The 27,577-nt window shown below is 39.7% G+C and overlaps 1 protein-coding gene across 1 annotated transcript in view; it reads right to left on the bottom strand.

Annotated features, from left to right (window-relative positions):
• Positions 1-2,349: 2,349 nt before the first annotated feature.
• The window catches only part of SDHC (succinate dehydrogenase complex subunit C), a 43,269-nt gene continuing 18,041 nt past the window's right edge, over positions 2,350-27,577 (bottom strand). Inside the window, exons 3-6 of the mRNA XM_069070521.1 lie at positions 19,709-19,810; positions 17,292-17,353; positions 5,792-5,955; positions 2,350-3,201 (exon numbers count right to left, since the gene is read on the bottom strand). Of these exons, the coding sequence (XP_068926622.1) occupies positions 3,097-3,201; positions 5,792-5,955; positions 17,292-17,353; positions 19,709-19,810 (433 nt within the window). The 3' untranslated portion in view covers positions 2,350-3,096. The remainder of the gene's footprint in view (positions 3,202-5,791; positions 5,956-17,291; positions 17,354-19,708; positions 19,811-27,577) is intronic.

Genomic DNA, 27,577 nt, shown 5'->3' with positions numbered 1-27,577 from the left:
CAAGGTCAGATTTGAACTCAGGTCCTCCTGACTCCAGGGCTGGTGCTCTATTCACTGCGCCACCTAGCTGCCCCTATATTTGACATTTCTAATACAGGTGGCAGGAAGGAAGGAATTTCAGGTGCACAGGGTTCTAGCTTTAACTGGGCCAGCCTAGGGAAGCACAAGATTCCAGAGGGAAAGACAAGTCCAGTTGCTCAAGAATCAAAAAACAAAACAAACAACCCCCTCCCCCCCCCCCCCCCCAAACAACAAAGTTCTGGGTCACATCATTTAAACATACTGACCTTGGAGGGGGTTCTGAAGACTGAGAGGGCAAACTTCAGAGTCCCAAGTGTGGCTTCAGGTCAAGAAGTAATTTAATATCATAAAAGTATTCATGATATACCTTTGTAACTAAATCATGGAGGAAGATGTAAGAACATTTACTCTGTCCTTGCAGAACTTAAAATCTAAGGGTATATATAGGATTGTACCTACAGGAAAAAGATAGTAATATTCACAGTATAAAATAATGCAAATACTAAATGCTCAGGAAAATGGGAAAAGGGAGAGATATCAAATAACAATTTCTCAACTCACACCTAGTAAAATAATGCAGTGAATATGTAATCTCAATATCGGCATTCCCTCTAACAGTAAATTACAATCCAGTCATGTGTTCTCATAAATTCAGCACTACAGATTCATCAGATGTGAAAAGGGTCTTTTTCTTGACATCAAGATATGCAGTGGTGCATATGGGCTACTATATAAGTCCTTACATTCACCATGTGGCCAGCCTATCTTCATAATTTCTTTGGAGACATCTCAATCAAATGGAAGTTAAAATCCACAAGAGCCAAGGGGACTGGTTGATAACTCAGGGGAGAAGAAGATTAAAGTGCCTTTCCCATTTTGCAATGATAGTTTGGCTAATAAGTAAGATAGAGTATCTCATAAGGTCCTGGCTAGAATGTTTCAGCATAGATTTTCAGGAGTTGACATCATAAAAAGTTGAGACATAAAAATGCTAAGGGAACACAACTCCACTGATATTACCTCAGATATATCACCTAATTACCATTTTTGAAACCCTATTGAATCAATGAGCATTATTATGCACTATGTGCCATACATTAGACTAAATGATATAATCTATCTCACCTCATATCCTATTTGGCTAGTAGCTCCAATCTCCAATCTCCCTTGGTAAGGCATCAAAAATAGTATCTTTCTAAAGCTCACCCATGACCAGCTAGCGGTCATCAGAAAAAATCTTCTTAAAATATAATTAAGGAGATCAAAGAAAAGGGAAATAGACCTATTTATACAAAAATATTTATAGCAGCTTTTTCTGTGGTGGCAAAGGTTGTAAATTGAGGAGATACCTATCAGCTGGGGAATGGCTAAAGAAGTTGTGATATATAATTGTAATGCAATACTACTGTGCTGTAAGAAATGATGAGTAGGATGATTTCAGAAAAACCTGGGAAGACTTACATGAACTGCAAAGTGAAATGAGCAGAACCAGGAGAACATTCTACACAGTAATAGCAATACTAGAAGGATGATTAACTGTGAAAAACTTAGTTACTGTGATCAAGCCAATTCCAAAGGATTCATGATGAAAAATGCTATCCATCACCAAAAAGAGAACTGATGAACTTTGAATACAGATTGAAGCATGCCTTTTTTGAATTTTTATTTTTTGTCTGTTTTCTTTTGCAACATGGCTAATATGGAAATATATTTTGCTTGATTTCACATGTATATCTGCTATCAAATTGCCTTCTCAAGGAGTGGGGAGACATGGGAGGGAAAGAATTTGGAATTCATAACTTTTTTAAATGGTTAAAGACTGTTTTACATGTAATTGGGAAATATTTAATGAAATAAAAATATATTCAACATTCAGGGAACTAGGGCTATAGGAGCCTGACTTTCCAGATACATGGTGAAAATTTCTCCATTATAATTCCTTAGATCTTCAATTTCTCCTTTCTTTTCCTAAAAGTCTGTATTCTGTGCTCTCAGCTCTCCACTTCCATCCAGCCCCTGTCTACTTCTCTGGACCTTTTCTTAATGATAACATAAGGGATAACATAGCCGGTCTCCAGTAGAGTTTGGAGGCCTGTAGCAAACTGGGATTCTTTTCCCTCCCCCTTCAATATTTGGAGCTGCATGCTGTAAGAGATTTAATATCATGCTGTACCTTTTTTCTTTAATGTGAGACTCTTCACAGAACAAATGTTTTCTTGGCTAGAGGGTGGAGATTGTTGGCACCTCCCCAGTCCTTATTCCTTATATCTAGATCTCAAGGAGAAAAATAGATGGGGTGGGTAATTTAAATTTAATTACAGAAAAAGATGTCACATAAATTTTTATTGGAAAATATGAAATTAAAAGGTTTATTTTTCTCAAAGTGCCAGGAAAAGAGAGAACTCCCAATGTGTTGACTGAATCTTATGAATCCTTTCCTGGGCCAGGAGAGCTGTCTACCCTCTCCCCACAGAACATCTGCAGCCTCCAGGGAGCCAACTCACCCTCCTTCCTTCTCTCCCTGCACCCACCCAGAAAGGCTGGTTCCCTTTTCTCTAAAAGTGTGGGTGGTTTAGGACTCTGGGCCATTTCCAATGGGCAGCCTTGTCCTTTAAGCCAGCAGCCCACGGCCACTGGCACTCGAAGCCTTTCTCCCCAACCCTAAGGCAGAGACCACAGAGCTGGCATTGTTTTTACTGCCTCAGGACTGGGCAGCCAACATTTGACCCTTAGCACAAGTCAAGGCCCAATGTGGAAAGAGGCTGAGGAGGCCTGAGGAAAGAGGACAAACCCACAGCAAGAAAGGTAATTGGAGGGGATGGGAGGGCAGGGAGAGGCAAAGAGGAAGAGTTTGGGAGCCTTATTATGCAGCTTTCTTTAGGGAGGAGAACACTGGAACTTCTCCCACAGCTCCAATACTTATGAGTATTGGACCAGACTCTAAGGAGTTCTTCAAACATACTGAGATCTAAGCAAAACAGAAGAGCTCTACCCTGGTCTGAGGGAAAGGGTGGCTGAAGGAAAGGGAGAAGGTGAACTCAATCCTTCAGGGGAGATGGAAGATATATTATCCCCTCACATGGCTGCTAGTCCCACAGAGGACAACACAGTGAGAACCAAGACAACTACTCCAGACTGGTAGAGCTGAGGAATCTTCAGGCCCTTTCCTAGGTCCCACATCTATAAAGAAAAAGACAAAAAAAAAAGAAACTAAGCAATCAGGATTGGTAAATCATAATTATAAAAACAACAGAAGGGTTAGTAAAATCAAAATTTTGAAAACTGGCCACATCAAAACATCTGTTAGAAGCAACGACTTCTTTAATAAAATACTGGCCAAACTAGGCAAAAAGAAGCCAATTGGAAACCTCAGGCAAGCAGAGTTCTGACCATATCATTATTGTTGTTTGTCTTCGCTTTCAAAGAGGATCAGTGACATCACTGGGTGATGTCTTGACTCCTGAGTAAACTAGATTTAAGTGAGGAAAGTTGCATAAAGTCATCAGCCTCACTCTCTCTTCCAGAGTGATCTAAGTCTAGTGGCAAGAGGAAAGTCAGGACAAGTGGCAACGGCCTAGGATACAGTAAATAACCTTGGCATCTTTAATGTCTGACCAGGCTTTAAGTGCTCCACAGTGCCTGCTTCAGTTGCCTCCATGGTCAATGGAATAAACTGTTCTCATCTGCCCATTTCACCAGGGGAGGTCTTCACATGCTTGAGGTAGATGCTTCCTTAACTCACCAATGGGTTTGAGGCCTGCTGGTTACCCTCAACCCGGTTTTGCCTATCTGCTGGGGTGGTTTTATCTGGGTGTGGCCACTGCACATACTATAGCTTCTTGGAGCTACAGGTGAGAGCTGGGTGAATCAGGTGGACATACCAAAGGCAGGCCTGAAAAGGCCTCAGTAAGCCTTCATGCTGGAGCTCTTAGTCCTCCCTTAACATCCCCTACATTCCCATATGACCATAGCATAAACCCAAACAGAAGCAGAGGTCATTTCTCATCCCCTAGAAGGATTGGAAACCTACCTGTCCCCTAATAAACCACCCTAAAAACTCACAGGGGCCAACCTTAGGGGTCTTCAGTTCCAAGCTGAACAACCCAGTGCCTGACCACAACAGAATCACTCATTTGCATGAAAACAGACAGGTAATAAGGAGCCTCAGAGTATACCACAGGGCAGGCCTGCACAACATGCAGTCCTCAGGCCAAAGGATTTCCAGGACACTGGAAAAATGTAGAGGAAGTAAAGATGTATCCAGTGCTCAGTCCGTGTTGATTAACTGGACTTCCACTAGTCACTATTGTGCCTATCATGTAACTCAGCAGATGAGATGCCATTGCACACTCTCTCCTGTTTGTCATGTGACTTGAGGCAACCAACCATCCTCAGTCTGTCTCTAATTACCTTTACTTGGAAAGTAAGCTGCTAAAAACCTACCTTCTGTCAGAAGAAGTTTAGCCTATTTTAATTTTGGCCCCTACCTACTACCAAGTTTGTGCAGGTCTGCCATAGGGTGTTCTCTGAGGTAGGCAGGCACTGTCCTCACTAAATATTGAAGGATCATTCAATAGAAAAAAGCCAGAGAGAGCTCAGATAAAGGAACCAAGAAGAGTGCAGGAGGACTGCATTCACAAGTACGTGCTAGCAGAGCACAATGCCTGTGGGCTGGTGAAGCAGCAGAGGAAAGTCCCGGCCCAACCTCAGAGCTTAGGACCTGACAAAAGCAAGAACAAGAATAGCTTTTTAGACTTAAGCAAAGCCCTTAGGCTCCTGACCTCTCTCAATTGAGGTTTTCACAAGGCAGGAACAGGGACAAAAATGAGCTTTGGGCTTTCTTCAGTCCTCACATATTATGACCAAAGGAGGAAATCTGCAAGCCTTGGCCTCTAGGCTATGTGCAGAGAAGGCTGATCAGCTGAGTTTTGTTAGAAAGCTGGCTCAGTGGGAAAACATGTCATTAGCAGAAATGGTCTCCCTAAGGGAAGTGAAAACCATTTCAAATCAAGCTGAGCAAAGCTACGGAAGTGGTTGATGGACCCAGCCTAACAAGAGGTCTTTTAGTCTTTCACTTCTCTGATTCTACAAACTCCCCCCGGGCTGACCGAAATTTGACCACATAATACCTGTCTTTAGAGTTCTGTTTTGGTAGTTTCCCAAGGACAAACCAAGACAAACTCAGTCTTATAGAGAGCAATGAATCAGTAACATACAGTAAGAAACAATGGGAGTTACATTTGTTACATAAGGCAAAAGGAAGAAAGAACTAAAGATTTCAACAAAGAGCAAAAATTAATAGGTGAACTACTTAAGAAGACAGAGAAAGTGATCTACTCAGAAGCAACAGTGATAGAATTTGGGTTTCAATTTCTCTATAAGCAAGACTAAAGACATCAGTTCTCAATTGTCCTTGGAGTAACTGGTAACTATTCCCAAAACATCAAATGGCTAAAAGCAGGTCCATTGTTAAAATCTAAAGTGTCTGGTGCATCCCAGAACCACTCTGATGCTAGCACTTAAGGCCAGGATTTCCCTGTTAAAGAAAGGTAGTATGACATAACAGAAACAACATTGGATTTGTAGTCAGAAGATCTGGCACAAATCTCAGGTTCTTCTTTTAGCTATGTGACCTCAACAGGTCACTTAAACTCTGTGCCTCCATTTACTCATCTGAGCAAGATGGACAAGACTGATTCTAAGGCCATTCCTAAAATAGGTCCCATTTTCCTTCCCCACCTCTCCAGACTCTCAGACCAAGCAAACTTACCAAGTGTCGGATTCCATTCCAGGTGTGGTACATAAGCGGGAAGACAAGAGCAAACTTGGCTGTGTGGATCAGAGTTGGTCCTAGGCACAGGGACTTTACAAGCTCCAAGTGAGACTCAAAATTCCCTGGGAGCAACAAGGCTGCCAGTCCAAAAAGGGACACTCCTGGGGAGAAAGTCAAGCAATCCATCATTTCTTGCCAGTTATATCCAATACAACTTCAATTTGATGCCTCAAACACTTATTATGAAACATAACTGCTTCATCTTTAACTCTCAGAATCTGTATCTTCCTTCAAGGCTCCGCTCAGGGGCCACCTTTTCTGAAAGGCCTCTCACCTCTCTCCCCACCCAAGCTGTTAGTACTCTCTCCTTCCTTGAATTATCCTGACATCTATAGATATACTGTATCTGCACAGAAGAGTTTAAATTGCTCAAAGGGGTGGCCTATTTTTTTCTTACTTTGTATTCCTAGTGCATAGCACAGAATAAGTATTTAAGAAATGTTTGTTGAATACAAAGTCTGTATCTTGAGAGGGTCTACATTTAATTTATACTTCACACAAGAAAAGAACTTCTGTTTATTACCCTGAATAAAGGCATAAAGTACAGTGCCCAACTGTCCTTTATACCCACTGAATACAAGAGGATATAACTGGAATCAAGGCAGGAAAGGAATGAGCTAGACATGAGACTTTCTTACAGGAAAGCTGTGACATACTCCAGTGGGCACCAAATCTTTTCTCTGAAGATTTTTAAGATTACCTAGCTGTTTAATTTCAACCTTAATGGATGACCTCTAAATGTAGTGTCTAGCCCTTATCTCTATCATAACTGATGCATTTCAAAGAAGTCTAGGAAAGTTGAGTAGAAACTGAGCAGAAAGATTGAGGGAAAAGGATTCAATAAACATGGGTGGGGGGGGGAAGGATAAGGATAGAACCTGTGATTTCTTTTATTTTTTTTGTTTGTTTTTAGTTTACAACATTCATTTCCACAAAATTTTGAGTTACAAATTTTCTCACTGTCTTTCCGTTACTCACCACCCTAGAACAACCATCTCACTGAATACCTCCTCCCACAATCTGCTCTCTCCTATATCCTTCCCCATGCCCCCTCCGACTTTCCAGTAGGGCAAGATGGATCTCCATATCCCAGTGCCTGTATATCTTGCTTCCCAGTTGCATGTAAATAATAATATTTTTTTTAAACATTTGATTTTAAAACTTTGAATTCCAGATTCTTTCCCCTCTTCCCTCATCACCCACCCTTACTGGGAAGACAAGCAATTCAATATAGGTTATACATGTGTAGTTATGCAAAACATTTCCATGGATATATTGTAAAAGACTGACTATATTTCCCTCTATTCTATCCTGCCCCCACTTGTTCTATTTTCTACTTTGACCTGTCCCTTCTCAAAAGTGTGTGCTTCTACCTACCCTCCCCCCAATCCCCCCTCCCATCTATCATCCCCCCTCTACTTTCCTGTAGGGTAAGATATCCAATTGAGTGTGTATGTTATTCTCTCCTTAAACCAAATTCAATGAGAGTAAGGTTGACCTATTCCCTTCTGCCTTCCTGTTCTTCCTCTCCACAGTTTTCCCTTGCCTCTTTTAGGTGAGATAATTTATCCTATTCTATCTCTCCCTTTCTCCTCTCATTATATTCCTCTCTCACTTGTTAATTTTATTTTTTAGATATCATCCCTTCCTATTCAATTGATCCTGTGCCCTCTATCTATGTATACATGTACACATATATACACACACTCATATATGCATTCATATGCACATATACCCTGCTATATAGACAAATATATGTATGTATACGTACATATACACATTTATATTCCCTTCAATTATCCTCATACTGAGAAGTCTTATGAGATACAATTGTCGTTTTTCCATGTAAGAATATAGATAGTTTGTCACCAGCCCCAATGTCAGGATGACCTGGGGATCGAATCCGGGCTCAGACACTTAGCACCCACCCAGAAACACCTGACCGTGTAAACTTGAGCAAGTTACTTAACCCCAATTGCTTAGGGGTGGCCAGGTGGCTCAGCGAGTAAGAGCACCAGTTCCAGTGTCAGGATGACCTAGGGATAGAATCCGAGCTCAGATACTTAGCACCACACCCAGAAACAACTAGCCGTGTAACCTTGAGCAAGTTACTTAACCCCTATTGCTTAATAAAAAAAAAAAAAAGAATATAGATCGTCCAACTTTGATAAGCTCCTTATGATTTCTTTTCCCTGTTTACCTTCTCATGCTTCTCTTGCTTCTTGTATTTGAATGTCAAATTTTCTATACAACTCTGGCTTTTTCATCAAGAATGCTTGAAAGTCCTCTATTTCATTGAATGAACATATTTTTCCCCGAAACATTATACTCAGTTTTGCTGGGTAGGTGATTCTTGGTTTTAATCCTAGCTCCTTAGACCTCTGGAATATCATATTCCAAGCCCTTCAATTCTTTAATGAAGAAGCTGCTAGATCTTGTGTTATCCTGACTGTGTTTCTATAATACTCAACTTGTTTCTTCCTGACTGCTTATAATATTTCCTCCTTGACTTGGGAACTCTGGAATTTGGCTATAATATTCCTAGGAGCTTTCTTTTGGGGATCTTTTTCAAGAGGTGATTGGTGAATTCTTTTTTTTTTTTTTTTTAAGCAATCAGGGTTAAGTAACTTGCTCAAGGTTACACGGCTAGTTATTTCTGGGTGTGGTGCTAAGTATCTGAGCTCAGATTCAATCCCTAGGTCATCCTGCCACTGGAACCGGTGCTCTTACTCGCTGAGCCACCTGGCCACCCCTAAGCAATTGGGGTTAAGTAACTTGCTCAAGGTTACACAGCCAGGTGTTTCTGGGTGGGTGCTAAGTGTCTGAGCCCAGATTCGATCCCCAGGTCATCCCAACACTGGAGCCAATGCTCTTACTTGCTGTACTACCTGGCCGCCCCATGATTGGTGAATTCTTTCAATTTCTATTTTGCCCTCTGGCTCTAAAACATCTGGGCAATTTTCCTTGAGAATTTCTTGAAGGATAATTTCTGGGTTCTTTTTTTGATCATGGCTTTCAGGTAGTCCAATAATTTTTTAATTATCTCTCCTGGATCTATTTTCTAGGTCAGAGGTTTTTCCAATGAGATATTTCACATTGCCTTCTATTTTTTCATTTGTTTGGATCTGTTTAATAGTATCTTGATTTCTCATAAAGTCACTAGCTTCCATTTGCTCCAATCTAATTCTGAAGGAATTATTCTCTTCAGTGAGCTTTTGAAATTCCTTTTCCTTCTGGAAAATTCGACTTTTTAAGGCATTCTTCTCCTCATTGGCTTTTTGAGCCTCTTTTGCCATTTGAGTTAGTCTATTTTTTAAGGTGTTATTTTCTTCAGTCAGGTTGTTGACTTGCTTTTCATGATTTTCTTGCATCATTCTCATTTCTCTCCCCTATATTTCTTCCACTTCTCTTACTTGATTTTCAAAATCCTTCTTGAGCTCCTCCATGGCCTGTAGCCAATTCATATTTTTCTTGGAAGCTTCTGATGTAGGAGTTCTGACTTCGTTGTCTTCCTCCCGTTCCATGCTTTGATTCTTTTTTGTCCCCAAAAAAGGAATCTAAGGTTTGATTGTTGTGCTTGCTTTGCTTCCTCTGCTTGCTCATGTTGCCAATTACTTGACTTTTGAACTCTCTCCCACAGTATAACTCTGCTTCCATAGAGGAGAGCTTTGTCCCAAATCACTGGGGATTTTGTAGCTGCTGGAGCTATTAGATGGGTACCCTCTCTGCAGCCCCCACAAGCTCTGGCCCATTGGTCACACACCCAAGGACCTCCACCCAAGAAAGAGATCCAGATCCAAGTAGGTTAAAGCAAGAGCACTTACCCCTCAGACTGGTTGCTCCTACAATCTGCAGGCCAAGAGCTCTGGAAGCAGCCACGTGGTGGCAGCAGTTGCACAGCTACTATGCCTCTGTGGCTTTTTGCCCTAGGGGTGGGGGCAGGGGCTGGACCATACGCTTCCATCCCCTCCAGTTCCAACAGAGTTCCTTACTGACCTTTTACTTGCTCTTTGGCATTTATGGGTTGATAAGTCTGGAAACTGCCACTGCTGCCGGTGATTCACTCTCCTGAAATCTATTCCAGCCGCGGCTTGTCGGGGCCACCCTGAGATTAAAACCACATGGCGCCCAGTGCCCTGCTCCCAGTGTGCTGTGATGGATCCTTAGTGTAGGCTTGCTAGGCTGCCTTCAGCAGGAGATTTGTTTCTCTCTCTCACTCTGTGGGTTCTGTAGCTCTAAAATTTGTTTTGAGTAATATTTTATAGGTATTTGAGGTAGTTATGGGGGGAACTCGTAGAGTTTTCTAGCTTCTTTTCTGACATGCTGGCTCTGCCCCCCTGAAACCTGGGTAGACTTAAAGCTTAAGGAGCCTTGATATCTGTGATGCTTACTTTGGACAAGCAGGCCAGAATAATCTGACAGAGTGAATCTGCACCAGAAAATTCTCTGGATTTTTTTTCACGGAGGCAAGAGAACCTGTGATTTCAATGGCATAGGTTCGAACTCCTGGATGAGGAAACTCCTTCTCCCAATGCAGGTTGGTACCTCCTGTGCAATTTCTAATCCTAGAGGGCTTCCTAGAACACTGAGAAGTTAGATGACTCTTCAGGTTTGGATAAGCAGTATATTTCAGGAATGGGACCTAAGTTCAGGTCTCCCTGGTTCCAAGGGTAGCACTCTAGCTACTATACCACAATGCCTCTTAGAAATTTTCAAGAAAAATAAATCAGTTAGGCCTTGGGGAAAAAATATCTTTATAACTACAATTGGAAAATCTACCTCCTCTTCAGAGAATTTTTCTAACACCAGCTTAAGGACAATTTCTTTTTCTATATCTTCAAAACAATGTACACGTACCCTCACTTCAAGACATCCTATGGAAAGTCATCATTCCTTCTGGTTTCCTCTAACACTCCACAAACTCCTATTAGCCACTATCCTAAACAATCTAACAATTCAAGACACCCTAATTTGGAATAATCTGGGGACAAGTGAGAAAAAGATTTCATTTTCCACTCTATAAAAGGGGAAAGATTTTCTATTCAAATTCCACCACCTTCATCCAGTGCACATAAGTCATTCTCTTTCCTTCTAGAAATCTCAGACACAAGCCCAGCACCACTGACCAAGGGGGTTATTTTTATGTTAATGAAAGAACTAGGATAGCTAAATCCCTAAGTACCAAGTAAAGGGATTCGTAGCCGGGATAGTCACCACTAATTCAACAGATATTTTGCACAAATTATGTGTAAGGCACAGAGCTAGAAATTGGGGAAATATAAAGATAAATAAAAGATACTTTGGGTACCTCCACCCATTACACAATCCAAGAAAAACTGCAGTATTATATAAACTAAATAGTTTTACAACTGCTAGTTTTGTGTGTGTGTGCGTGTGTGTGTTGCTGCTGCTGTATTTGTAATATTCAATTTCATTAAGGCAGGGAATTTGATCCAGGAATTCCACGCAGGCATCCCCTCCTACCATCAATTTCCTAAACTTCTCACTAAAATTTCACTCAGTTGCTTGGCCAGCTTTGCCCTAATGGGGTTTACTTACAAGCACAGCAAAAAAATTATGTCCACAAAAAAGTAAAGCACATTTGAAAAACCAACTGAGTCTTACAAGGGCCTTCAGAAAATCTGTAAGAACTTAGCCACACAACAGCCCAACAAACCCATTCAAACCACATGGTCTATGAGGCACTTGGCCTTAAACTAATCAAACTGATTGTGCCTCTGCACAGAGGCAAGCTGGAGTCTGAGGTAGCTGCACAAGTCTGTGCCAGAGACCACCAGGCTGGATACAAGAGCAACTGTCTTACAAGAATTTCATATGAGTAATACTTAATTTCTATACCAAATGAGCTTTTCAATGACACATGAAAGGTTTATGGTTTTTTCAATAAGAAATGAACAGCAAATATCCTATAACCTGTCCTTGTTGCTTTGATGGTTTTTTAAAGTTATATAAACAGCATTACTATTTGAGATAGATACATATACACATAAAACATATATATTAAGGTATAATTATATTTTTTGAGTTCCTTTTACATGTCTGTGATTCAAAGGCAAGTCAACTCTTTACTTTTGACATAAGAAACTTAAATAAGAGTTAATGAAACCAGATAACTAACCAGTCTCTGATGTAAAGACCAAGCTATTATCCTCTGCCAGTTCTACATATATAAGTTCTAAGATGAGAAAAAATTACAGACGATATTCCAAACCCTAATCCCCGTCCCCCATCCCATCTCACACTCATCTCACATTCTTTATTCCTCACCCCCACATAGTTCTCCAAACTACAAGTCAATATTTTTCTCATGGAGGCTGCCAAAGACAGAGCAGATTATTGAGTAATAAGATTTCTTACTCAAGAAATCAAATAAAAGGCAAATATTAAGTCCCTAACAGAGCCAAGGCCATTTTCATTCTCATTCCAGCTCTACTAGAACTTTCTCTTTGCCTTAGCTTCCCTATCTGTGACAATGGAAAAACAATCTCTGCCAGAGTTCTTCAACTTTCTGGAGCTAGCTATTTAAAAGTCAACTATAATTATTTTAAGAGTGCCTTAGCAGTCATTTTATTTATTTATTTATTTTTTAAAAGCAATCGGGGTTAAGTAACTTGCTCAAGGTTATATGGCCAGTTATTTCTGGGTGTGGTGCTGAGTATCTGAGCCCGGATTCGATCCAGGTCATCCCGACACTGGAGCCGGTGCTCTTACTCGCTGTGCTACCTGGCCACCCCCTTAGCAGTCATTTTAAAAAAGCTTTTTGGTTATTCTGTCCTCAGATACAAAACCATTTTGATCTGGGCTCTCAAAGAGGTCAAATAGATAGATACAACTATTCCTACCTCATCAATGGAGGAAGAGACATCCAAAGATAAAAATGGGATCCGTTCAGCAACAAGTCTCTCTATTGACTTTTGCCATGCTGTTGCCAAGATGAAAAGTCTGAGACCTAAACAGCAGTGTCCCACCAATCCAGGGGATATATTTCCTAGATATGACAGTAGCTCTTATCTCACCTATATCCTGGGTGGTGACCTAAAGTCAACACTTGTGTAGTCCCAATAACAGACACTCTTAAGGAGCTCAGAGCCCAGGAAGCAATTTGGCTACCTCATCTTAGTATCACCTGGAGTAACAACACTACCAATCCCTGTGACCTAAGTCAAGATGCCAAAGATGTGGATGACTGCTTCTTCAGACCCTGCCTCACCACTAAGGAACTTTGCCAATGAACCTACTTAGCACAGAGGGAAGAAACAGTTTCCATCTCAGAGTTTTCCAGAACATTTGTATTGCACCTTTCTAATTAAATTTTTAAAAGATTACTGGACTCCAGAGTGTCAAAATCAAGATGTTACAAGGATGAAATGTTTAATGAAAAACAGCTTATGTGATAGGGTTACTCCACTATTTGGAGGTCAAGAGAAAAGTTATATGAAGAAATCTGGGGTTAACTGGACAGATGTGACCCCAAGGTCTTGCTCAATTCCCCCCTTAGATATTAACAAAAAAAATCACAACACCTGGCTGTTTCCCATTTGGCCCTATCAACAATGTTCTTTAAAAGGAGGACTGGGTGAAAAGAGAGTATATGTTAATTCAAACAAAAGTGACAAAGCAGGAGTTTGATCCCTTACAAAGAAAAATATATAAGAAAAAAGAGATCTAAGTTTTCTTTAATACTCCTCTGAATGTCCCAGCAAATAAACTCTAAAAGGATGGGAATATGTAGTTCTCAAAAGAAAAAATAAAAAACATCAAGATGAAAAAATGACTAATGAAGAAATCGCTAATGAGAAAAGTACACATTAAAACAACTCTTAAGGTTTTATCTCATACCCATTAGATGGACACAGATGAAAAGAGAAAATGGCAAAGTGGGAGGGTTGAGGAAAGAGAGATACGCTAATATACTGTTGGTGGAGTTCTAAATTAATCCAACAATACTACAAAATTATTTGAAACTATATTAGGAAAGTTAATAAACTTTTGACATAGTGGTCACTGCTGGGCACATAACCAAAGAAAGTAAAAAACAAAGGGAATGGCCTTACATCTGCAAAAATAATGGTAGCAGCACTCTTTGTAGCAGTAAAACCTGAAAACAAGGCGGGTGCTTATGAAGTTCATGGACAAAGTTCAGTATATGAACACGAATGCACCACAATAAACCAATATTAAGGATTCTAAGAACACTGAAAAGGCCTGTGTGAACTAAAGGAGTAGAACTAAGGGAACAATTTTCATAATAAATGGAATAATAGAAAGACTAGACAGAAAAACACTAGGAGACATAGAACTTTGATCAATTCAGTGTCCAACCCTGACTTCAAAGGACTGACAAGTAACACATAATTCCCTCCTCTTGAGAAGGGCAGAGTATGGATAAATGCAGGGGAAAAACACTTTTCAATCTCACTGTTGGGAAGTAAGAGGCAGATCTCATGACTGCTAAATCTTAAGTTGTCATGTTCTAGAGATTCCTTTAGTGTTTAAATGATTAAAATTAGGAAAATAAAGCTGTTGTAGCTGTCCCAGGCAATCACTACAGGAAAAAGGCCATTTCAATGAACTGCCAGGACCAGCTCCCTCTGGCTCCACTACAGTTAACTGGTATTGACAGAACTTACAGAGCACGAAGAAAAGAGATGTTGTCATTAAGTCCTTAAGCTATTTCCAGAGGCTTTCTGACTATTTTACCAAAACCACCTCCTCCAAGCCTTTGCAGACACTATTGCCAATGGAACTGTAAACATCAAAACATGCAAAGCTGTCCAAAGGATAATTAAAGCTTTGAGTTGACAACACCTGACTGTGCTTTCTACTAAAGTGCTGTCAACATCAATCCCATCAATCTCACTAACTCACTTTCTGCCAATCAATCACTCTCAGAATCCAGAGCACCTGTATTTCCCAAGTAAAGTGAAGCATTTCCAAGAAGTATTTTGCTTCTCTAATGCCAAATTAAGTTTTCAGCCTATCCCACTTTACTGGTACAAGAAAACCAAGACTTGGCAGTCAGGAAGTAGGAAAAGATTTTTATAGATATGACCAAACATTTTCTGAGGTGTACAAGTAGATTAATTACTATCTATAATGACTAAGATTTCCAAACCATCTAATAGACCACAGAACTATAAAGTGAGGTTCCAAAGAATGAAGGTTTCACACCATGAATTAAGTTCTATAATCTTATCTTCTACCCCCAAATGATAACATGTACACAAAAAAGGAAGATACAAAAAAAGAATGGCATAAGGACAAGAGAAAGATCCAGCAAAAGCCCTCAGTAGAAATCTGAGAAGGAACAGACTTTCAGCATAGTAGACAGTCAGGAAAGAAGCAAAAGACATTAGTCTACTTTATGTTACCCACATGCTAGTGGGGAACATCAAACTTTATGAAATCTATGATTCTAGTTTAGTCATTGTAAAGGCAACTGTGAGCATCTGGTTAATCAAACCTTCAATCTTCAAACTTATATTGCTGGTTCAATGCTAGTGAAGTGAGCTAGGATAAGGGAACAGGGTCCACAGAAGAAGAGAGATGTCAATATCAAGTCTTTGTTTATATCCAAAGTCCAGGTACTCTCTTCCATACAAAGATCTATAGGGCTTCTTGGACAATCAAGATTGAGTGAAGCAATACCTTCATTTAGGTTTCCCTCTACTGATTAAAGGACAGATAAGAACATGTCCTCAACCTGAACTTAACTAAAATAAAACACTGTGTCCACTTGGTATATGTGACAACTAGTGGAGTGTCGGTCTCGGCAGGTAGTTTCAGTATTCACTTCTTTGAATGACTTGGAAGCCATTCCCCTGACACAAGCTGTAGCCAGCAGAGCAGTCAGCATTTCAATAAAGAATTCTAAACAGGGAGTCTGAAGCAATCCAGAAAAGCCCAAGAAGACTGCAAAGGAAAGCAGGAGGAGTAACTACAAAAAAGCAGTCCCCTTCATTTTCACCTACAACCATTATGAGAAACAGCCCTGGCCAGCCTCTTGATAGCTTTGGCTGGCACCAAAAGGCAGACTTCCGGATGGAGAGAACAGTAGAGAAAGTGCTGTATGCTGGGCCCTAAGGGCTCCTATAGTGGCCATCTGTTCTACTCAATGCAGACTGGGCTGGAGTCTCTCAGGCCGATAATGATGCCTGATGTTATAGGTAAGGAACGGGCTCTGATTCCAGGCTAAAGAACCCCGGATCGGTTCCGGCCACACACACAGAGACACACACACAGAGACACACAGACACATAGAGACACACAGACACACACACACACCTGGGCGTGCAACCTTGAGCAAGTTACTTAACCCCAATTGCTTTAAAAAAAAAGTTTTTCTTCCTCTTTGGTGAGGTAGGAAAATGACCCTCTTTTTAAGGTAGGAAGGTGATAGCCACAAGTACTAAGAAACATCAAGGATATAGCAATACGAAAAGGAGGGAGATGTGCATACTGTTCAAAGTCAAAAAGTCATTTATACTGTCAGTAAAGATCTTGGAACGTTAACCTGAATAGCTGCCAGGCCCTCACTGAAGCAGTCTTCTGATTGAAAATCTTTTTGTAGACAGCCTATTTAGCCATACCTCCTGAAAGGCACCCCACCACTTCTCAGTTTACATCTGTCACCAAAGTCCATTCCTCTTCCAGACACATAAGAAATGTCACCTTTGCTCTAAGAGGGCCCTGGCTGAATGCATAAAATCAGTAAGTGTCTCAGGGGAGACATTCTGGCTCCTCAAATCCCTCTACAATTGGAAACACTGTCGCCTGATATCATATCTCTTCTATCTGCTACCCATTCTACAGGGTGTTTTTCTTGAGTGAAAACACATAATGCAAGGAGAAAAGTGCTGGCTTTGGAGGCAGGGCAGAGGTTCAAACCCCAGTTCTGCCACTTACTGTGACCTGTGTGACTTTTGGGGCAAGTCCCTTCACCAATCTGGGCTTCAACTGCCTCACCTGCAAAATGTACAAGTTAGATTTGATGACTTCTAAGGTTTCTTGCTATTCTAACCTCTACGATCTTAAGAATATTCCACAACACAAAGGCACTAACGCTTAAGTGTCAAAACAGCTTGTTAAATGTTATAATAAGAAACTGAGAGGATGACAAAGTACGTTTAACAATAGGGCCAAAGAGCCTCACCATTCTTTTTTTTTTTTTTGCTTTTTTTTGGGGGGGGGAGGGCAATTGGGGTTAAGTGACTTGCCCAAGGTCACAGGCTAGTTTTTGTGTTAAGTGTCTGAGGCTGGATTTGAACTCAGTTCCTCCTGACTCCGGGGATGGTATTCTATTCACTGTGCCACCAAGCTGCCCCCTCACCATTCTTAATAAGAATATTAAAACACAAAGGAGATAGAGGCAGAAGCCACTAGGATAGTCATGGATCTTCTGGGACTCAATACAAACCTGCACTCAAAGCAATACCAGTGCCTCGGTGGGTAATGGACATCATCATAGGCAGAGACCAGCTGCAAAACAAAACCAAAACCAAAAAAAGGAATGAGTAGCGAGCACCCTGGCAGAAGGAAGCATAAAACCCTTTGACACCCTTCTCCCTAGATGAAAAGCTTATAGAACAAGCAAAAACTGAACTGGATCAGTCAAAAATGAAGAAATTAAGAATTAATTCACTGGATTCGTGTCCCAGTGTCCTTCTAATTTTCTGAGTTCTTACACTAAAATAATAGAGAATAAAAGAAATCTCTCCTAGTGGGTATCTGAAGTCTTTCCTCTACAAGATATAACAATCAACAAGTCCCTGTGGTTTATTCAACTTATTTCTTCTTGGGAAAGGTATCTATCTCTTGTTATTCAGCAGTTAACTCACCCTTTGTTCTCAAAACCCTTTATCAGTCTGGTACTTGGCACTTCTTTTTTTTTTTATTTTTAGCAATCGGGGTTAAGTAACTTGCTCAAGGTTACACAGCCAGTTATTTCTGGGTGTGGTGCTGAGTATCTGAGCCTGGATTTGATCCAGGTCATCCCAACACTGGAGCCCGTGCTCTTACTCGTTGAGCCACCTGGCCACCCCTAAGCAATTGGGGTTAAGTAACTTGCTCAAGGTTACACGGCCAGGTGTTTCTGGGTGGGTGCTAAGTGTCTGAGCCCGGGATTCGATCTCCAGGTCGTCCTGACACTGGAGCCAGTGCTCTTACTCGCTGTGCTACCTGGCCGCCCCGTACTTGGCACTTCTACTTAACTAAGTCTTGATCTTACCTCATTTTGAACAACTGGTTCTTTTTTCTCAATTAGATACCTTAATACTAAAGAAAAATATATACAATGTTGCTTTGTGTTTCAATCCTTAAGGCCCAAAGAATAGTATCTGAATTATTCACTGCCCAAAGCTCCCCTTCCAAACTGTAATAATTAATAATGACAAATAGCAAATCTGATTTTCAATGTCCCAGCAGTCTTTGCCTAGCAAATGACAATGGAAGCACCCTACCTCCCCTGGTACTTCCTTCACTTAAAAGAGATGCCTACGGTCCTGCAACCATGGGAGCAAATAGTATATGGTAGATGCACCTCACAAGCCTCAAGTCATTCTATATATGTGAGATTGTTCTGGGGAAAAATTCAAGTACTTTTGCAAAGAGGTTCAAGATGACTGGGAGAGTTTTCAAAGCTCACTCCCCTCAAGGTCAACTTCAATTATTTTTGAGGTAGAAAGAAGTGTTTGATCTCTTAGACACAGGGACTGAGGCCACCTATTACCCTGATATTGTTTGAGCAGAATGGTTTATTTCTCAAACCAGAAGTATTCCCGGAATCTGGCTCGAGGAAAATCTGAAGGGCTGAGGTATTTGTGGAGGTGGTTCAAGAATGGCCAGCTCCACGGGCAAGAATGCTAATCAAGGAGGCTGCAACAGCCCTAGAGGTCTTGCTGGAAAAGCAGAGAGAAGCAGCTCTTCTAAAGATTGAGTTCTTTTGCCTCCAGAGCCTTCAACCGCTGTACATCAATCACTGTCAGAAACTGCCACCCTCTACTACTTGAAAAAGAATTAATTTACCCCACTCACTGAGGTGAACTCAAAATGAAGAAGTAAAGCTCCGAATATATAGGTTCTCAGTAAGTTAGCAACACAACAATCAAAACTGAATGCCATGAAATGATAAGGACCAAAAAGAACCAATTGGGAGAAGGTATCCCTCTTATTTGCAGAGTTGGAGGGCCATGGATATGGATACTACAGATAATCACAGAGTTTTTCAATGTGTTCATTGGTTTTGCTAAATTTTAAAGTCCTTGTTATAAGGGATGGTTTTCAGAGAAGGGAATAAGGGACAGATACACTGAGAAACAGATGACATAAAAACAAAATATTTCAATAGATATTTATTTAAAAAAAAAAAGATTTGGGGGCCTTAGTGATTCATGAACCCAAGCGAAAAAAAGAGAAATTCCAGATTATAGTCTAGTTGGGGGGGAGGAGGGGAAGTACTGCTTTACTATCAAGTAATGCAGCTGCTTCTTTCTTTTATTACCCCCTCAGTACTACCCCCAAGGACCTCCAATCACATCTGTCCACAATCAAAACATCTTTACTTAGCAAGACCCTGAAAAACAAGGAAGAAAGACTACTTGAAGAACAAGACCTCAGATATAGAACTAAAATAACTGGGGAGAGTGTATATTTCATCTCCTATAGGGAAAGGTCTGAGGATATTGAACACTTATATCTGTGTTCAAGATAAAAACTGTAGTTTAGGTGACTTCTGTAGTTTTTCCTTGGCATAGTATGTGATGTGGAGAGGCAAGGCTCAACTCCAAGGACCCTTGATCTATCACTTTTAGAGTCTATCTTAGAATTCCCTCCTACCTGTAAATGGTGATGTGAGGTGACAAAGGACGTTCTGAATTGATGTTCTTGTTCCAGAATTTTTCCATCTCTTCCTTGGCTGTTGTTCCCAGAGGAATAGCACTAGAATAAAACCAGAAGCAGTTAGGTGGACAAAAGTATTAAGATAAACCAAAAGCCCAACCAAGTGCACTAAAATAATAATTAAAACAGTTGACACAGTATTTTAAGTTTTACAAAGTGCTTTGTTTTCCAAAAATATTTTTATTGGTATTTTGTTTTTATGTAGCCTAAAATTTCCCCTGTATTTGTACCCCAAATGGCCAGAGAATCATCTCATATAACAATTTTTAAGGAAAAAAAAGAAAGAGAAAAAATGGGAAAACTATTCAATCCACTGGAAAAAAATATGAAAATATATCCAATGTTCCACATTTGGGGACCTCTCACCTCTACAAAGGAGTAGGAGGTGTTTTCTCATCTCTCTTCTTTTGGGCCATGTTTGCTTTTTGTAATTTGATGAAATTTTAATTGTTTTGTAGGTGCTGACTGTTAGCTTTACATCATTGTAGTCTTATCTTCTTGGCTCTGCTTACTTCATTCTGCATCAGTTCATAAAACTCCTTCCATTTTTCTCTGTATTCATTACATTCATCATTTCCTATAGCACAGTATCACAGTTTGTTTGGCCGTTCCTCAGTCAATGGGCATTTACTTTGTTTTCAGCTCTTTGCTACCACAAAAAGCACTGCTAGAAATATTCTGGTATATAAGAGGCCTTTCTTTTTATCAGGACTCTCTCCTTGGGGTACTGCCTAGTAGGGGAATCTCTGGTCAAAGAGTATGGACATATCAGTCACTTTATTGTCATAATTCCAAACTGCTATACAAAATGGTTGGGCTGTACTAATTCACAGTTCCATCAACAATGTAACAATGTGCCTATCCTCCCACATCCCCTCCAACATCAACTATTCTCATATTTTATCGCCATTACCAATTCACTGGATGTCAGGTGAAATTTCATTTCTGAGGTGAAGAAGTGAACTAGAGGAGGTAAGTTTTGATAATAATTTAATATCATATTTTGGCCAAGGTTTGAATTAATAAAACAGACTGCAATGCCTCATTTTACAAAAAAGGCTCTCTTTCTATCTCAGCCATTCCAGAGACCAGATAAGGCTTGGGGTAGGATCATAAATTCTAAATAGACCCAACTTTGTTTTTCTCTCTGAGTGAGCCTGGAGAATACCTCTTCTTGTGTCAACAAACCAGAAGAGGACTACTTTATGGCCCTTCAGGAAGAGACCCTCAACTCATGGCATTAACTTGAGAAATGGGATGTTTTCTTATCTTAAGATTTTCTGAACATATACCATGTTATGGAATGTTAATGGTAAAGAAAACACAGATATTTTGGATCATCATTTCAACTGACACTTTGTCAGCTTTCTTGTTTTTCTGTATTTATCATTTATCCAGTTAAGAAATTCCTTTCTCATACAATGTTTAAACCATTATGGGGATCATAAATTTGTGTGTCTCAACCACCCCTAATTGGGATGGTCCTAAAATGTACTTAAGCTCTCTCATCCTTTTGTACTAGTCAGGGCTTTAGTCCTGCCTCCTTGTACCGCTAGCCTTAAGGGAATAAAGAACAAATTCTGTAGCTGTATACCACTATTTGTTTGTCTCCTTTAACCAAACTTTTTCTAAAGGTTGACAGTTTATAAAGATTTTTGAATGCAAAACAGGATCTTGGAGATGAAAGGAAACTACTAGAGTTTAAATGGGGTGGGGTGGGAAAGAAACACATCTAGACCTGTACTTCAGGAAAATTACTTTGACAGCTAAGTAGAGAATAGACTAGAGTCTAGGGAAAGACATGTCAGGCAGACCAACCAGCAGTTTACTGCAATAGCCAAAGTATGAGGTGATTAAGGGCCTGTTGAAGTATAGTGGCAGTGTCATAAAAGAGAAGGGAGTGTTCATGAGAGATGTCACTAAGATAAAATCATTAGTCCTTGGCAAGATTGGATATGGAGGATGAGAAAGTGAGGGATAGAAAATAAAACCTAGGTTGATAGCCTAGGTGACTGGGAAGATGGTGATATGCTCTACGGCAATAGGGAAGTTAGGAAGAAGGGAGGGTTTAGGGAAAAAGATGACTTCAGTTTTGGACATGCTGAGTTTAAGGCAGTTGGAGATTTGAGTATGGAGATTAGGAGGGAGGTTAAGCCTGGATAAGTAAATCTGAGAATCATTAGCAGAGAGAAGATAATTGAATCCATAAGGGTTGAAGAGATTACCAAGTAAAAGAGTATAGAAGGAGAAGAGGGTCCAAGACAGAGAGCGCAGAGGGACATTCACCTTAAGCAGACACGACCTAGAGGAAAATCCAGCAAAGGAGATAGAGGAGCAATTAGAAAAGGAGGAGTCATGGAAAAAACAGAATTGTCATGGAAACCTGGAGAGCATTAGGTATCAATGAGAAGATGACTGACAGTCAAAGGCTGCAGAAAAGACAAGGATAAGAATAGAGAAAGTCCATTAGATTTGGGAATTGAGAGATCTTTGGTAACTTTGTAGAGAGCAGTTTCAGTTCAATGATGAGGTCAGAAGCCAGAATGCAGGGCAAAAAAGAGTGAGAGGAAAGGAAATGGAGATATCCATTACAGATGAGCATTTTAAGGAGTTTAACCATAAAAGGGAGGAGAGATGTGGGCTAATAGCTAGTGGGGATGGAGGGGTCAAGTGAAAATTTTTTGAAGATAGAGGAGATATGGACATATTTGTAGGCAGTAAGGAAGCAGCTAGTAGACACAAAAGATTCAAGATAAGTGAAAGTGGGGATAATAGAATGGGGTAATCTGCTGGAGAAGATGTAATGGAATGGGATCACTTGTGTAAGCAGAGGGTTTGCCTTGGAAAAGGCAAATGCCACCTTTTCATGGGAAACAGGGATGAAGGAAAAGATACTGCAGAAGACCTGGGGGAGATATGAGGTAAAGAGGAAGTGACAAGAGGGAGCTTTTGGAGAAAGGCCTCAATTTTTTCACTGAAATAAGAGATAAGGTCTCAGCTGAGAAGGTAGGGGGAGGGGACATGATGGGGGAGTTAAGGAGGGATGAAATGGTATAGAAGAACTAACGTGATGAGTTGTTTAGGGAGATGTAAAAGGATTGTCACGGCATAGTAAGGACCCAGTTGAGATCATTTAACACAAATTTGTAGGGAAGGCTGACCAGATTCATTCAGTAGCAAGTTAAGTAGGAATGGAGACAGTGGATTATGGGAGCAATCCAAGGTTGGGGCTTGGTAAGGAAAAATCAGTGATCTAGTGAGGGACTAAAAAGAGAACAGGATAATGTAGAGTTGAACTGGTTGATCAGAGGGTCTAGATGGGGAAGGGAGAAGGGTATAGCCAATGCAGGGGTGATGGCCTGTAAAAGAACAGGAGAAGAGGGACTACAGATCATGGTGGGGCCAAACAAGAGGGCATGGGTTACAAGGCAGAAGGAGAGGTACAATGACAATAGATTGTGATCAGATAAGGGAATCTGAGAGTTCATGTATGTGGAAGTGGTACTTTTGTGGGTGATAGAAAAATCAAGGTTATGACCATCTCTGTATGTAAATGAACTGGGGCTGAGGAGGTCATGGGAAGTAAGTGCAGGAATTGAGAGGTTAGGATATTTGAGGGAATATCAATATGTAAACTTAAGTTCCCCAAGGATGAGTAAAGGAACTGGGGAGGAGAGAAAGACTGTAAGCCAGACACTGAACTAAAGTGTCCTAGAGGTTGGTAGACAAGAGCTACCAGATTTTTGATGGAGTATTGGATATGGATTAAGTGAACCTCAAAGGAAGAGAAGTTAGTGAATAATGGTGGTAGAGGGAGAAACAGGAAAAGGCGATGGGGAAGCAAAGAGCATTACAATGCCTCCAGTGAATCAGGGGAATATGTGAAATAAAACCAGTGCTAGAAAGGGAGCCCAGGGAGTTTGCATCATCAGGAGGGAGTTAAGTTTCATTGAGGTCCACAAGATATTAAGAATAGAAAAGGGAAAGATAAATTAAGTTTGTTACCTGCAGAACAACATTCCATTGAGTATGGTGTAAGGGATAGATAGTTTTAGAATGAGTTATGGGGGAGGAGGGTTATGAGGGGGGGGGATTAGTTGAAGGGAATAAGCTATAAGAGATGGAATAGAGAGTTTGAATTGATACAAGGAGGTTCAGAATCACAGGCACAGGGAGGGTATGATCAAGTAGGGGTTTGTTAATCACTAAAGAAATGGTTTTCTATACCAGGAGTTGGCCAAATCTGGTTAATACATGTTTTTTTATGATCTGCAAGCTAAGAATGATTTGTATTTTAAAATGTAAAAACCATTCTTAGCTCACAGGACATACAAAAACAGGCAATGATCAAATTTGGTCCTTAGCTATAGTTTGCCAACTCCTGTTCTATACATACATATATGATATACACACATACATACAATATATTTTACATAATATTTATCGTCTTTATATCTTGGATATTAAACCCTTATCTGAGAAATATGAGGATTTTTCTCCCATTCCACTGCTTTCCTTCTTATCCTAGATGAATGAATTTAATTTGTGCCAAAGCTTTTCAATTTCAGGTAATCAAAATTATTTGCTTTTGTAATGACCTCTATATCTTGTTTGATTAATACTACATCTCCTATCCATAGCTATAAAAAGTATATAGTCTGTTTTAAGAAAATATTTAATGGTATGATCTTTAATATTCAAGTCACATCTATATTAAATTTATTATGGAAAATAGCATAAGACATTGATCTAAGTCTAATTTCTGGCAGACTGCCTTCCAGTACAAAAAGCTTTATATACATTATCTTATTTGTGTATTATCTAATTACCAAGTAGGGCAATAAGACCTTCAAAGAGACCTGACTGCTGGAGGAATTGCTATTGATTCCTCTACATCATGGCCCAGACTTCTTAAGCCAGAAGAACAAAAAGACTGTTTTAAAAGCAGCTGCTTATCTTTTCTATGAATAAAAAAACTTGATAATACAAAAACTTTTGCAGTAAAGATTGGAAAAAAGACCTGGGACAGCAGTACACCTCTTTAAGCTCAGTCACTGGGAAGCCTGAGGCTGGTAGCTCTTTTGACCTTGGGAGCTCTAAGCTATAGTAGGCCAAGCTGATCATCTGTCCATATTAAGTCCACCATCAATATGGTGAGATCCAGGGAGTCAACTGGTGGGGGTGTCCAGCAGGTTGCCTATGGAGGATCAAATCATCCTAGGTCAGAAGCTGAACAAGTTCTGTAGTGTCATGGGCTCACAAATCATTCCTGTACTTTCAACCTGGCTGAGACAGGAAGATAGTCTTTTTTTCCCCCAATGAAAAAAGATAATTTTTACTACTGAAACTCACTTTTTCTTTTAAGGCTATGACAAAACTGTTGTCAGAAGAAGTCCAGGTCATCCTGTAAGATCTGATATCTTCATCATAGTATAAAAGTCATCCAAAAAATTGTTTGGGGGATTTTTTATGTAACTGAGGGAGCAATAAATTCTGATAAATATACAAAGAAGCAAAATTGTTCCAAAATTACAGAAATTCCCAACAGAGATGTAATATCACAAAAAGGGTTTATACCATGCAACATGTCATCAAAGGTTAACAGATGGAGGAGAGTTCAATGGCCTGGCAATCTAAAAGATATAATCAAAGCTAGACTTGAAAAAATAGACTGTCAAAGGTACATTCATAGCCAATGTGACAAAAGTATGGTTTCATTGATGAAGTTTAAGAATATATCAAGATGTTGTAAACTCAATGTCAAATTATGTAAAATAGATGATTATATTAGCAAAATATATTAAAAGTTTTCTAAAGATGAAAAAAATGGAATTTTATTGTATAATTCGATAAATCTAATTATTTTATTTCGTCCCAGTTAATTAGTGCATCCTAAAAGTTCTTAAACTTTCTTGTTTCATAGACCTCTTTGTAGTGAAATGTTTTTAAATGCATAAAATAAAATACACACTATTACAAAGGAAAACAATTATACTGAAATACAATTTTCAAAATATTATTAAAAACCCCAAAAAACAAATTTGCAGACCAGGTTAAGAGTCCTTGCTCTAAATATAAAACTCAGTTTCACCTCCCCTTCTGTACCTGCCCCAAAGAGGAAGAAGGGAGTGCAATTCCTTCTTCATCATCTGTGAACACTCAAGCCAACCAACTCCAAATCTCTCTATTCTCCTCCCCCACCTCTGATGGATATTAGAGCAGGGACATTCTTTTAAAATCACAATGGACAGATTAATCTTTTCATTACTGTGTGCCAACATAACTTCAAGAATCCTCCATAATTCACAATATTCACAGGGCTGATGTATTTCAAGGAAGCAAAAAAGCCATTAAATGCTACTTTCTATCTATTTCATTTCATCTTAGAGCTTTTTTATTTAACCTGGAAGATGGACAAACAAGTACTTATAAAACCAAAGAAATCCCTAAGAATGAGTAGATTCTGCAAACTACAGGCCAATGAGTTTGACTTCAACCCCTAGAAAAATTCTAGAAGAAATTGCTAAGTAGAAAGTTAATGGACATCTAGAAAAAGAAGTGGTGATCACAAAGAACTAGCATGATATAATAAAAATAGGTCATACCAGATATTATTTCCTTCTTGACAGAGTTATAGGACTGGTAGAGCAGGAGAATAATGTAGATACAGTTTAACTAAATTTTAACAAAATGTTAGATAAGGTATTTCATGCTATTTTTGTTGGGAAAAAATGGAGAAACGAGGGCTGGATGAGATAATGAGATGGATTCAGAACTGGCTGAATAACATTTGGAAGGAAGTCTCCAGTAGTATGCCTCAGAGATCTGTTCTATTTAACTTTTTTTTTTTTTTATCAATACCTTGGTTAAATGCACAGATAACACAAAGCTAGGTGACAAGCCCAAAAAAGATCTTGATTAGAATCCAGGGATAAATCTAAGATAAAACTCAACAAGGATAAATGTGAAGTCTTGTCTTTGTACTCAAGAGACCAATTTCACATGCAGCAGAAGTAGCAGTAGTGATAATTATTATAGCTAACATTTACATAGTGCTTACCATGTGCCAGATATTATTATTCCATTTAATCTTCACAACAACCATGGGAAGTAGATGCTATTTTTACTCCCATTTTATAGATGAGGAAACTGAAGCAAACGAAGATTAAATGATCTGCCCAGGGTGACATAGCTAGTAAGTGTCTGAGGTCAGATGAACTCAGGTATTTCTGACTCTGGGCCTGGGGCTCTAAGCACTGTATAACCTAGGGACCCTACCTACATCAAGAAGAAGCAAGCATAGTTAGACAGTAATTTAACTGAAAAAGACTTGGGAATTTTAATGGTCCATACAGTTAAAAGGCAGACAAAACAGCTGATGTAATATTGTGTGGTTACTATGAGAAAAGTCAGTGACAGTTTTGCTGTATTGCCTTAGTCATATTACAACTGTAGTATTATATTCAGTTCTGGGCACATTTTAAGGAAAATAATCAGGTGGGCCAAGTCAATGTCATATAAGTATAATCTAAAGGAACTGGAGAAAAGAATACTTAGGGAGTATATGACTACTGTCTTCAAGCACCTCAAGGATATCATATGGAAGGATTAGTTCTATTTGGCCCCAGAAGGCAGAATTCAGAAAAATGGATCATTATAAAAAAGGCAAATTTAGGACTGAAGGAAAAACTTCCTAACAATAAGAGCTACCCCAAACTGGAACAGAAAATAGAGGGGTTCCCCCTCACTGAGGATCTTCAAGCAAAGGCTAAATGACTATTTGTCAGATATGTTTACATAAGATTT

This window comes from Petaurus breviceps, unplaced genomic scaffold, assembly GCF_028583685.1.
Source record: "Petaurus breviceps papuanus isolate PSGF00001 unplaced genomic scaffold, PetGlider_PUasm1.0 90808, whole genome shotgun sequence".
In the NCBI taxonomy this organism is placed as follows: Eukaryota; Metazoa; Chordata; class Mammalia; order Diprotodontia; family Petauridae; genus Petaurus; species Petaurus breviceps.
This window is presented reverse-complemented; position numbering and strand designations above follow the sequence as displayed.